At 40.9% G+C, this 13,697-nt stretch overlaps 1 protein-coding gene and 1 pseudogene across 1 annotated transcript; both read right to left on the reverse strand.

Annotated features, from left to right (window-relative positions):
• On the reverse strand, positions 125–6,190 carry LOC104707874 (annotated as a pseudogene).
• Positions 12,574–13,388, reverse strand: LOC104707875 (putative pectinesterase/pectinesterase inhibitor 26). Its single transcript, XM_010424313.1, has one exon. It carries the CDS (start codon positions 13,271–13,273, stop codon positions 12,719–12,721), a length of 555 nt encoding a protein of 184 aa, XP_010422615.1. The 5' UTR covers positions 13,274–13,388; the 3' UTR covers positions 12,574–12,718.

Below are 13,697 nucleotides of genomic sequence, written 5' to 3' on the forward strand. Positions count from 1 at the left end.
CATCTGATTAACCTCTCTAGCCAAATAAAATGATGTTCCTACAATTAAAAACCCCAAAAATGAAGAAACACATGAGAACTGCTGTAGATTTAGAAAAACTAAAAACTACGTACAAATTATACAATAAACCGTTTTGGGAAATGCATCCGTCTTTTTATCTTCTTCTATGTGCAAGTATAGGTTTTACAGGAGTCTCTACATATTACATCGTATGTTCATCCCACTCTTTTTTGGTCTTTATATACAATGACCTTGATTTATTGAACATAACACTTCTAAAAGAATTTGACTCTCTTTTTCCTTGTTTTTTCTTCTTTATCAAAACAAAATGATATATATTTTCAAGAATATCATAAGAGCTCTCTACCTCTACTTGAGCAACCAGACTCTCTCTTCTTCAGTTTGCTTATTTTTCCAGTGAACATGACAAAACTTCACGGCCAAGAACGTGAGTCCTTTGGCTTTAACACTCAAGAACTTGAGCATTATCTGTTGATTTTGGCCAGCTACAACCACTCGACCATCCCAACACACCCAAGATTAGATCCACCTTAGCGCAAACACTAACCTGGGAGTTACATATCCACAGAGACACGGGTTAGTGCTTAGTCACTGAAGGTCCAAAAAAGAGAGTTTAGAACATTAAGGACATATTACCAAACTTTCAACGTTTGCTTCTATTTGAAGCAACATTACCGCTAATCCTCTTCCTCTGTCAATCTCGGCCTGCAATAAACCATAAGCTTTGTGAGATGAGTCGTTGGAAACTATGAAAGGTTCAGAAGTAAGTTAATATTAAGGCACGCACCACACAAGAACATACTGCGATGCCTTCAGCTGCAAGGACTGTTGTAACCTCTGCGATTATGCCTGCCAAATTGTAACAAACAGTTCTGATTTTTCCTTTCGGGTTGTTGGGATCATCAATCACGACCAGAAGAAATCAAAGATAACATACCTTTGCGATCCATGGACACTACACATAACCATTCGATGGAGTGACCTTCGAGATGATGCCATGAAGCAATTTTACTGTCTCGCCAACTGTCTAAGCCAGGCAACACTTCTTTATAAGCAGGGATGTTAGCAGGAAAAATCTTGGCAATCCCATCTCCTGGTAGGAGGAACTCTGGCTCATCCAAACTCGACTTTTTAATTGCTTTGTTGTGTTTTCCATTCACCTTTGGGACCCAAATGCTTCCATTTTGAGACGTGGGTGTTGTATCTCTGNCTCAGTTCTGATCTGCAGAGAAAAATGTAGACTTACCCAATTAAATCGGCCTGAATTTCCCCATGCTTCACTCTTTGAAAGAAAAAAACAAGTTATTGGGAATTTTCTAAGAAATGTGATGAAACAATATNACAAAGTCATTGACTTGATCTTGCGTAATTTCGGCAGCACATTGTGCAGCTTGCTCCCTTAGGAACTGAAACAAGAGGAGAGACATGAAGAATTAGTAATACCGTAATAGCACGCCAATAAGCATAAAGTAAGCGAATTCCAACAACATACCCTCATAATCTTGTGTCTAGCACTCCTTGTTTTGGCATGTTGTAACCACTGTTTATGTCTCTGGAAAGCAGATTTACTTGAGAGGGCCTGTGATGTGACAATAATATTAAACATGACAGCTCGTGAAAGTGAAACCTAGGTACTAGAGTTGATGAAGCCAAGGAGAAATGAAATACAAATGCATGAGAGAAAAGGTACAAACGTTGTAGGTGACAATCTCCACGACCTCAGCATTCTCAAGAACGTGCGTTGGAGAAACAAGATTACCATTGACCTGCAGTGTCAAGCCATTAAGTATCCTTAAAGTCTGGTCCAGTTGCTATTTTAAAGATATCATGGAATGAACAACAGGAATGAAAAAAAATACCTTTGCTGCTACCATCTTGTTTCCAATTTCCGTGTGAATTAGATAAGCGTAGTCAACAACAGTGGCCCCTTTCGGAAGGTTCTTTATCTGCAAATAGGATACCCAAAGCCCTTAAGTAAACACGAAGAGAATTTGATGATGTTTATGAGGCATTGAGGTGTAGTTCTTACCTCTCCTTTAGGTGTGAATACAAACACACGACTACCTAAAAGATCCCTCGTAATGGTATCCACAAATTCTCTAGAGCTCATGTTACCCACAAACTCCTCTTGCCATTCCCTTATTGCATTGAGCCACCCAACCTGGAATAATAAACTGTCATAACTAACATCATACTGGGAAGGGCAAAAAAGAAAATATCACTGCCTACATCTAGCACGTCTCTATGCATTTTTACTTCTGAGTATGGTCAGTAAATACCCTGAGTGCAAAATCTGCATTGTTGAGGCAACCCGTCTTCCCCCTTGAATTTCTACCTAAAGGAATCGCATTTCCAACTAATCCAGCAGAAAGAGCCTTGCCATTATAGTAAACAGCAATGCCCCTTTCAGCAATCAAGTCCATCTCCTCAGTTCTGATCTGCAGAGAAAAATGTAGACTTACCCAATTAAATCGGCCTGAATTTCCCCATGCTTCACTCTTTGAAAGAAAAAAACAAGTTATTGGGAATTTTCTAAGAAATGTGATGAAACAATATTATCTCAAATACCTGAACCTCCAGTCGAAACATACTCTCGTACAAGAACGGAATCACAGTAGTATGGAGGCTCTGGTAGCCATTAGGCTTTGGGGTTGCAATGTAATCTTTCACCTGTAATAAAAAGGTCAGACATGCTCAGCAGACATAATGTAGTGAAAATTTATCCTGAAAGTACAGAAGATCAGATACTTACAGTTCGAGGAATAGGTTTCCAGATCTCATGGACTAGCCCAAGAACGTGATAGCATATCTGCATTGACGACAGAGCAAGAAAGCTAAGTGACACACCAGAACAAATCGGAACAAAAGATACCCACTTCCTTTTCATCGGGGTTTCACCTGTTGTGGACTGCACAAAGGCCCGACCCCCACAGAAGGTTTTGGCTTTACAACAATCCGTAACTGCTAAAATAATCAAGTTACAAGAAGTAGCGTGTTAACAATAATATTAAGCTCACAGATAGAAGTTCTGAAACCTTTAGTACAACTTGGAGACGGAAGTACAACACAAACCTGAGCAATCTGGTTATAATCATTGATTGATCCTTTCGATTTGAGCGCAGCTTTATATATGCTGCAGGTAAAAATAAGAGACTTCAGATGCTGAAGAAAAGGATCGGTTACATAGTAAAATGAAGAACTCGCTTATGAATTCACCTGTAAGTTTCCTTGCAAACAGATCGAACATCAGTATTCACAGTCACAAGGTCCAGAAACTGATCATCTTCAATCTTTTTCACCAAAATTCTGTTTGCCTAAGATACATAGTAGGACTCTGTGAATGCAGATGAACTAAATAAAATCCCAGATGAATTTACAGTTCAGAAGGTCAGAGAGCGTGCATGTTGATAATCAACATCCTTCTCAAAGCTCCTTTTCTTTTAAAACCAATATTTTGTCAGTAAAGCTCAGACACGATAATGAGTTGAAATTACCTCAGTGAGTTCTTTTTCATGCTCTTTATAGAGGTTGGCGATCCTGCTTGTGACTCTATCATAATCCTCAGCACTAACGTACATGAAAGATAGATTTTCCAATTCAGACTGCAAAATAACCACCACAGAACTCAGAATGCCATAGGACACAATAACTGAGACAATTAGGTTTCATATACACACAAACAATTTAACTGATGTGACCAAAACATATGGACACCTCGTGGCATAATATTTTTATACGAATTATAGCAAGCGAAAACAATACGTCAAGTTCTATACCTTTATGGAATACATTCCAAGCAATTTCGCTAGAGGTGCAAAGACCTGCAAAGTCTCCCCTGCAATGCTGGACTGGACGAAACTCACAAATTCATTAGTTATCCTAAATAAATAAATAGAGCTGAGAGCTGGCTCGGTAACAAATCTAAATTACTTGAAGGAATCACCTGCTTATGCGGAGGCATGTGGCAGAGAGTTCGCATATTATGCAACCGGTCAGCTAGCTTGACGATAATGACGCGGACCTGGAATGAAGCAGTTAGGTTTGCTGATGAATAATATAACAACACCAACTGAAACAGAATCTTAAAAGATTGAAACCTCGTCCGTCATTGCCAAAAACATCTGCCGCAAATCATCAGCTTTTACATCTTGTATTGATTCACTATCTGTTTTACACTTCAACTTTCCCAGTTTTGACACCTAAAAGGGAAAAAGCTTCTGTTAATAATGAACTTCGTGGCAAAGGAAGCGTGGAATAATATTTCAGCAAACACTCATAGGCAGACCTTGGTCTCCCCTTCTACAATGTGACGCACAGTTGCACCAAACTCTTCTTCTATCTTTTCAAAAGTAATGAAATTAGTATCTTCAACTGTGTCATGGAGTAATCCAGCAACAATAGACTCCCAATCCAGTTCCTAAACAAGTACAAAAGTAACTTATTAAGCTTTCCATCTAATCTTCATGTGAATCCATATTCACAACGAAGTATCATGCAACTCACAAGTTCCCCAAGGATACAAGCAACTGCGACTGGATGTATAATGAATGGTTCCCCACTACGTCTCTTTTGACCATGATGTGCCTCAAACGCTAACTGCACAAACCTTTCTTACTGAATTAAGAAATGAATACCAGAAAACTGAAATAAACTTCAATAATAACATGTCGAAGGGGAAATCGTATAGAAATGTAGTTGACAGAAGCCTTTGAAATATAAAGCAACTTATATCATCATACCTTAAGGCCCTTTCGAACAAATTCTAATTCTTTACAGGGTAAGTAAGATATTGATGGGAAAAGGTCCTGCAGATATAACCATCAAGTAAAAAGATTGAGAGTATCATTCTAATAGAGTAATAGAATGACAAATGATAAAGAAGAGGGCAGTGTATCGTACCTCCCACAATTTTTCAACGGTAACATCATCGGATGCACCAGAAGATTCAGCTGATACGCAATACAGTTGCCATCTTTTATGATTTCCACAAGAAAATCTGGACTTTAAGATATTTCTCACATTTACAAAGTAAGGAGCCTCAGAAAAGCCTACTTCATATTCATACCTCTGCCAGGCGCACTGCATTATCCAAAGGAGTTACCATAAGGAACCTCATAATAGATACCAAAACCTCCCAACATGGCAACATGAACAAGGTGATCATGCAAAAATTCAGTAGAAGACACAGTTCTGGAGCTTGAAATATACACTCAAAAGATAATCTTTAACACCCTGCTACATAATAAACAGAAAGCAATAAAGAAAACTATACTTACAGATGATTTCATTCTGGTCGTTCTTCCATTTCTGCCGCATGAATACAAAGAAGAAACAGGTGGATGAGCAGTGCTAGCTAGAAAACCAGTTAACGCTCTTGGAGCTTTCCAAGCACAGGAGAGAGCATTGCAATCGCTTCTTGCATTCCCGTCTCCTTTGGTTAGATTACATATGTTCACACATTCCACAGACACTGCATTGCACACACACATAATCAAATCAGTAAACCCAAAACAGAACCAGCCAAAAAAGAAGAAGGTTAAAATAGATTCATGAAGTCAAAGCTAGGTTCTTTAAGTAGTAACTGTGGTCCTCAACAAGAAAGGTAGGATATTTTTAGTTGGCACATGAACTTACTCAAAGAAGCCACTAGTCTATAACCTAATCACCTCAAAATTCAAACTTTCTCCCTCGCACACATACACAAAAACAAGAAGCTTTCCAAATTCAATTGGATAGCTAAATAAAATCTATAATCCAATTCGGATAATAGAAAAGCGATGAAACAAACAAAAAAAAGAGAGAGAGAGAGAGAGAGAAGAAAACGCACCGGACATGGAAGAAGCAGAAGTCATTGCTAATGAGGCAAAGCAATCCCACTAAATCGATCCACCATTTGATTGATTTCGAACAAAGAATTTTCAAAAAATCTACAGACTCCGAAATCGCAGAGACGGGAGATTGGTATAATAAACTCTTTTTTTGGAAGAAGAGGCGAGTTCAAAAATTAGGATAGGGGAAGATATTTGAAAAGATAGAATAGAGAGAGAGAGAGAGAGAGATGTACACAGTGATGTGAAGAGGAAGAGGAAGAAGAAGGGAGAATAGAAGAGAAGAGAGAGAGAGATATCAAAGAGTCCTCAGGTAAGCCCTCCCTGGCCACACAATTGCCGTCCGATATACAAAAGCCAGAAAACAAAAACACAAAATAAGATATTATTTTTTTCCCCTTGTGCTTGTGGTGGTGGTCAAAGATTATTGTATATTTATTCTCCCTTTCACCCTTTGTGTTAAAATACTTTTTTTTTTTTTTTTTTAAGTCATACTATAAGATTAGGATTATGAATTATATTAAATGACCTCCTTAGTTAACATATAAATTTTAAATTATTAGAATTAACATTTTTAACCAAAAAAAAAGCCTTTTGAATGTAGAATATAAATGAATGGAAAATACTTGATGAGTTATACCTGATTCTAATTATTTTGTAAGCACAATTATGTGGTTGTCAAAATTAAATCATCATAAACTTTGGTAATATTATTGATTATTCTTTTATTTATTAATTGTTAAATTAATAAAAATATTTACTTTTTTGACTTTTACCGATATTTTTAGATAATTATGGAGTTCCATCAAAACAAAAACGAGAAACTTATCGTATTGACGCAAATGATAATTACGAGAAAAAATAATTAAATTTAGTATTGAAAACAACATGGAAATTCAGTTTCTTCATGGTTTACTAATTGTATATGATTAGTTAGTCGTCTATTTGTTTAATCATATCTTTAATGTTTTGATGAGGTATCAACTCTTATATCCTATTTCAAGTAATGAAATTTTTTTTTGAAAATATGTGAATTTCAATAAACCGATAGTTTGGTGAAGTTACAAAAGCTTTATACAGTCCTCATCCTTTGCCCAAAAAAATAAAAACAAAGAAGGAGTGATCAGAGTCAAAGATATGAGTAGGTTAGTCTAGCCATATTTCAACCATACGAGGAGAAGATTCTTGAATTTTCGTCTGCTCTGTTTTGCCAGGATGGCATCTCGAATTTGTCTATCCAGGTGCTTGAAGATGGTCTGAGCATCAGTGGAGGAATTGTTGTGATATCTGTTGTTTCGCTCTAGCCAAATTGCATACAGAGTGGCCTGTGCAGTCAACTTTCGGAGGCATCGTGGAGCAGTGCTATCTTTAAGATCCAACCAAACCGAGAAGGCTTCCCAAGTGTGGAACGTGAAAGGTCTGTACCCGAGACGACGATTGACAGTTGTCCAAAGCGTTTCACTGAAATGGCATCTTAGGAAAAGGTGGTCGCGAGTCTCCAAAGCAAGACCACATATACAACAACTAGGGTCAATCTGTAAACCCCATCGCAGCAAACGTGATCTTGTGGAAAGTTTGTCCTGTTGCATCAACCAGAAGAGGAAAGCATGCCTAGGAATAGCTCCTTTGTACCAAACCTGATTTGTCTATCTTGGGGAAATTGCTCGAGGCCTAAGAGTGTCCCAAGTCTTGGAGGTGGAGAATGTTGCTAGATCCTCTGTTCCAACTCGCCAAATGAAAGTATCCGGGGTTGTGGAAAGTGAAGGCGATAGCACTGATGAAAGGTAAATTTGAAGAGTCTCTGCTTGGGGTGATCTTGCTGGTCTCAGGGCCCAGCCTGAGTCGGACGCTTCAGTGGCAACTTTCCCTTGAAGAGGGATTCCGGTTTGATAGGGTCTTGTGGTTCCCATGAATTCAATTAGGGGTCCAAAAGGGGTCCAATGATCAAACCAGAAGCTTATTTGTTGACCATCACCAAGTTTGGCTTTCAAGAAGTTGCCCGCAAAGTGGCGAAGCCTGAGCATAGCTATCAGAGTGAAGGAACTCTGCTTCTTTATATCCAAACTCCAAAAGCAGCCGTCTTTTATTTTGTTATTGCGCATCCAAAGAGCCCATAGGGAGTCTCTCGCCGTGAACAACCGCCAGATAAGCTTGAGGATCAGAGTTTTGTTCCAGTGAGTTAAAGATCTGAGACCCAAGCCACCTTCATCCTTTGGGAGACAAACATTTTGCCAAGCAACCTTTTCTGAGCCCTTCTTAGATACGTCCCCATTCCATAGAAAGTTTGTGCAGAGGGACTCAATTTTCTTGATGCAGCCCTTTGGGAGTATAAGTGCTGACATCCAAAAATTGATGGTACCATAGATTACTGAAGCTATAAGCTGAAGTCTGCCGGCATAAGATAGAGCACGGGAAGTCCAGGAGGAAAACCGGTTGGTGAGGCTTTGAAGTAGAGGTCTATACTCCGCTAATCTCAGTTTCCTGTGCATTAAAGGGAGCCCAAGGTAGCGAATGGGAAGTGAACCGATGTTGAATCCTAGAGCAGCCATCTGAGAGGCTTCAACTTGGTTCACTCATGCGACATATAGGTCAGTCTTGGTCAGGTTCATTTTGAGACCGGAATAATTGGAGAACTCCTCGAGGGCTGCCGCAACATTAGTGAGAGAGTTGACTTTTCCATCGAAAAAAATCATGATATCGTCTGCGAAGGCTAAGTGCGAGATGGGAGGATTGATGGCCTCGGGGTGGAAGCCTATCTGCTGTGAACTGAAGTCTCTCTGTAGCAATTGAGTGAGCCCTTCCATAGCCAGAACAAACAGGTAGGGTGAGAGGGGGTCCCCTTGACGCAATCCTTTGGCTCCTTGAAAATATCCGCACAATTCTCCATTGATACAGGCCGAGAAGCTTGTTGTTGTTATACATTGATGTATCAAGGAGATAAACTGGGAGGGAAACTCCATTGCTCTGAGTGTGTTCAATATATATTCCCAGTGGACTGAATCAAAGGCCTTCATAAGGTCCACCTTAAGCATACCTCGAGACGATATGTTCTTTCGGTTGAGGCCTTGCACTAACTCAGTGGCCAGAAGGACATTCTCAACAAGTAAACGCCCCTGAATGAAAGCAGTTTGGTTGTTTGAGATAAGATCAGGAAGCACCTTTTTGAGTCGGTTGGCAAGGAGTTTCGAGATGACTTTGTATAGGGTGTTACAGCAGGCAATGGGTCGAAACTGAGTGACCTTCTGAGCATTTGGAACCTTAGGGATCAGTGTCAGGATTGTGGCGTTTAACTGTTTAAGCATCTTCCCTGAGGTGAAAAATTCAAGAACTGCCTCTGTCACGGCAGGTCCGACTGTTTCCCAGTGAGCTGTGAAGAATTCAGCACAGTAGCCGTCTGGTCCTGGGGCTTTGTTCCTTGGTAATGCAAAGACCACTTTTCGTATTTCCTCAGGCATAACCGGAGAGATGAGAGCTTGTTTGGCAGTTGAAGAGCATCGTTGAGGGATTAGAGCAGCAATCTCTGAAGCAGAAGCGACATTGTTTTGTGATCGCTCCCCGAGCAGGTTTTTATAGAAGTCTACCACAAGGGTTTGAATGCCTTGTTTCGAGTCCACCACCTCGTCGTTGTTGTCAAGGAGGAGAAAGATTTCATTGAAACCCTGCCTTGTGATGATAGCACGGTGGAAGAATCTGGAGTTCTTGTCCCCTTCCTCTAACCAGCAGATGCGAGATTTTTGTTTGAGATACGATTCCTCAGCTCTTGCCAGACCACACCAAACTTTGAAAGCTTCTTTTTCCTGCAACATTAGTGTAGTTGAGGGCGCTTGCAGTAACTCCTGTTGGCAACAAATGAGATGTGCATACGCCTCCTGTACCCTTTTCTCTATCCCTGAGTAATTAGCTTTGCTGAAATCTTTGATCACAGGCTTCAGAAACTTCAACTTTTTGGCGATTGCGAACATTTTGGTTCCTTCGAAAGTTAATGCATCCCACCAGAGCTTTATTAAAGGAGCAAAATTCGGGTTGTGATTGAGCAGAGCCAGGAATTTGAAAGGCTTCTTCCTCTTTGGGGCTTGGCAATCAATGTATAAGCAGCACGGGGTGTGGTCTGAGAAAGCAGGTTCAGCAAAAACAGCTAAAGAAGATGGGAAGTTTCCGATCCACTTCATCATTTACAACAATACGATCCAACTTTTTAGCTACCAATCCGATGGTATGTTTGTTTGTCCACGTGAAGGTATTACCACAGTATGGAAGGTCCGCCAGCGAGGAGTTTATTAGACACTGTTCCAGATCTCGCATACCAGAGAACATTAGGTTTGTGCCTTGTGAAGAGTGTTCATGGGCCAACAACGTTTGATTGAAGTCACCTAGAACAGTCCAGGGGTTGCTTGAAATGGTAGGAGTTCCAGCAATGTCTACAATCTCCGCCCACAGATCCTTTCTTGAAGCTTGGCTGGTGGAAGATGCATAGACAATAGAGACAACTAAGTGTTGATGAACAAAAGGTAATTTCACCTGACAAGTGATCATCTGGAGAGATTTCCGAAGTATTGATACTTGAACTGAGGGATGCCATACTATCCATATCTTGCCAAGATCTGAAAACTCATTATTATTTTCAAAATACCAACCAGGACAAACGCATGATACTATAGCTTGCGTATTTACCGGGTTGACGTGGGTTTCTATAATCCCACCAAAAAGGGGTTGATGTACTTTCAACCATTTCCGAAGGCTTCTCCGCTTTACAGGGTCGTTTAGACCTCTTACATTCCAACAAAAAATATCCATAAAGGGATATGCGGTTTAGAGGTTGACGGGACCTCCAGCCCGAGCTTTACGCATCTTCTTTCTCTCCATTCGCTTTGATATGACCTTAAGGAACCGATCCTCTTCAACTTCCGGGTTATCATCTTCCTCGGAGATGTTGTCAGAGCTAGAGCCTGAGGTATCTTCAGGAGTGGTGTCATTTTTGGGTGATCGGTGGGAGAACAGGTTGTCCCTTAAGTCGATGCAGAGCTTCCCCTCGTCAAAGTCCATAGCACGCGAATGGGGTGTTCTGACAGGGGAATGAGTAGGCAAAGGTGGTGTTTCACGTTTGTGTTGGTCTTCATTTGACAGAGGAATTATTTCAGAGGAGGTGGAATCCGGTGGGGGAATGGGTTTGGTGGCTTTTGTTTGGCCTTGTGTGGGAGACAAAGAAAGAGGGGCGCCAATAATGGGTAGTTGACTTACAATAGGTTGTTTCCCTTGGCGTTTATCCCTTTTGACTCTCGGGCAGTCAGTTGTAGAATGTTTTACTGAGCTGCATGAGGAGCATGTAGCAGGCGCTTTAGAGCATCGAGAGACCGTGTGGCCTACCTTGTTACAATGAGAACATAGGGAGGGCAACCACGGGCTAGAGACTTGAATACGTTTTACCAGGCCGGATTCAAAGCGGGCGTTGACTGCCTCAGGAAGGGGCTTCCGTGGATCAATAACCGTGTAAACTTTAGCCACCTCCACATTGATCAGGTTTTCTGTATGTGGATGTAAGCAGACAGGGTGACCAACTAGACCAGCGATGTGCTCAAGCCCCTCGCGGTTGAAGAATTGAAGGGGAACACCAACAAACTCTAGCCAAACCGGTACCATTGATAACTCCGGTTTTGTAGTTTGAACTTCCGGAGACCATTTAGCCACAAACATTGACTGGCCGTCAATTTGCCATAGGCTTTGGCTCAGGATGCGTCTTCGAGTATTAGGGCAAGGAACTCTGAAAAGGAAAGAGTTTCCTTCCATCTTGGATACCGAAATGTCCTTTCGTTGGCGGCTCCAGATTCCATTAACAATGGTTGCACCGCACCTCTTGAGGGGGGGTCTTCATAGAATTGCCCAAGGATGAAACTATCCCAAGCTTTCTTGTTCTTCTCAATCACTGAATTTGGGATAGTTACACAAGCTTCCCCTGATTCAAGAGTGAAAGGGGTACCTTTTTTCTCTAGTTTGATAGTGTTGCCGTTGACGAGGTTCTTCCACGGCGAGACTGCAGTTGGCGTGGTCTTATTAGCTGGTTCCTGGGGTTGCATCTGAGTCGCCTTAGACTGAGTTTGTGCAGGCAAAGTATGGCCGCTACTTGTGCTCATATTGATATCAGGGTTCCTTGGGGAGCTGATAGCAATGGTTTGGGCAGTTGAGTTTCCGGGGTTGACGACATTCTCCACTACGTGAGCAGGAGAATCGTTGGGTTCGGGAGTTACTACGTTAGCCGAGGTCGTGGTGAGCTCAGGTAACTTCTCAGATCTGGGTGCTTCGGGAACTGCGCCAGTTGATTTCTTCGTCTCAAGCGGCACTGTTTGCGGGAGGGAAACACTCGAAGGGGCAGCACCAGTGTGGGTACTGTGAAGAGGGGATTTTTTGGGCTTCTTTTTGGCCATGGTGGCCGGAGGGGGCCAACGCCGAGATCGGCGGAGGTGGAGGGAAAAGGAAAGGGTTCGCGTAGTTTGAGAGAGAAAATTCCTAGGCGCGTGGGGCGCGTGAGGCTTTCCAACACTAATTAGGGATATTTCAAGTAATGAATGATATCATATTTTTTTTAATTGTATTTTACTAGAAGGAGCCAAGGAGGGAAAAGAAAATACACAAATTTGATTTCATTTACCGGTCACTACTAGGGGAATGTAACAAGAGAATTTCCCATATTTATTGTCTGAACTATATGTATATATATATATATATTCCAATATGATCATCCAAAATTTCCAAAAACAAGTTTTTCAAATATCGTTAAAATTTACACTCAGTACAAATAAGCGAGCCATTTTTTTAAAAAAAAGTATAACAAGTGAACACACATATATATAATTAATCAGCAACAAATTTAAAATTTAGGGAGTTAAAATAGTGTTAATGAGAAGAGCGTCCTTGCAAAGCTTCAACAAGTTTGAGTTCCTACGAGCAAGCTCAACATCATTACCGGCACGATCGTCCAAAGCATTTTCACAAGCCTCACCGTCGCTAATAGCCGTGTTTAGCCAAATATCCACGTCGATGAACGAGTTTTGCATCAAAGCGGCGAGAGAATCGTCGAGCTGGGCGACCGCGTCTAAGTAATTCTTAGAACAATCGTCGAGGGTGTCTTCGAGTGCCGGCTCGAGGTTCTTTTGCTTCAGTTTGGCTTTGATGTAGAAAGATGTGTCCGAAGCATTTGAGGACGCGATGCTTAGAGCGATCACGCCTAGTTTTGGTGCGGTTGCGGTTGCTGCCTCAGGACGTGAGGTTAGGCTTGCAACGCAAAAAGCTTTGTCTTCGGATTTCTCGCATAGTTTCTCCACTAGGGCTTTGCCTTTCTCGGTGAATGTTGGTGGTGGAGCTTTACCTGCTATGGCCACCGTGACGTAGACGGAGAGGAAAAGGAGAAAGATCCTTCCAACCATTTTCATCGTTTTCTTTTTTTTTTTCTTCTTCTTTCTCAACTTCTCTTCTCGTGGTTCTTAATTATTAAGAAGAATAATTAATATAGAAAATTGTTATTTAAAGAGCTTAGAAACATTTATTTTTGGATTCTTCTATTTTTTTTTTTAACATCTTTTACATCGGTTGTTCTATTTTTAAGTTTTCATCTTCCCTCTCAATCTATATTTAGGCCATTGGTGGTTTTTTTTTTTTTTTGCCTTGTTTCTTGTTTTGGGTTGGGAGAGTTTTGTGTTACGAGAAAGAAGGTCAACGCCTATTTGTACAAAGTCAATGATGGGCTACATGGTTGGGTGTTAAATTGAAAACTAGGCCTTTACTGGGCTTTATGCTAAGCTCAGTTAGAAAATGATAGGTTTTTTTTTTTTGCCGGCTGGAGTAACCCTAGAAAAT

Source organism: Camelina sativa, chromosome 8 (assembly GCF_000633955.1).
Source record: "Camelina sativa cultivar DH55 chromosome 8, Cs, whole genome shotgun sequence".
Classification (NCBI taxonomy): Eukaryota; Viridiplantae; Streptophyta; class Magnoliopsida; order Brassicales; family Brassicaceae; genus Camelina; species Camelina sativa.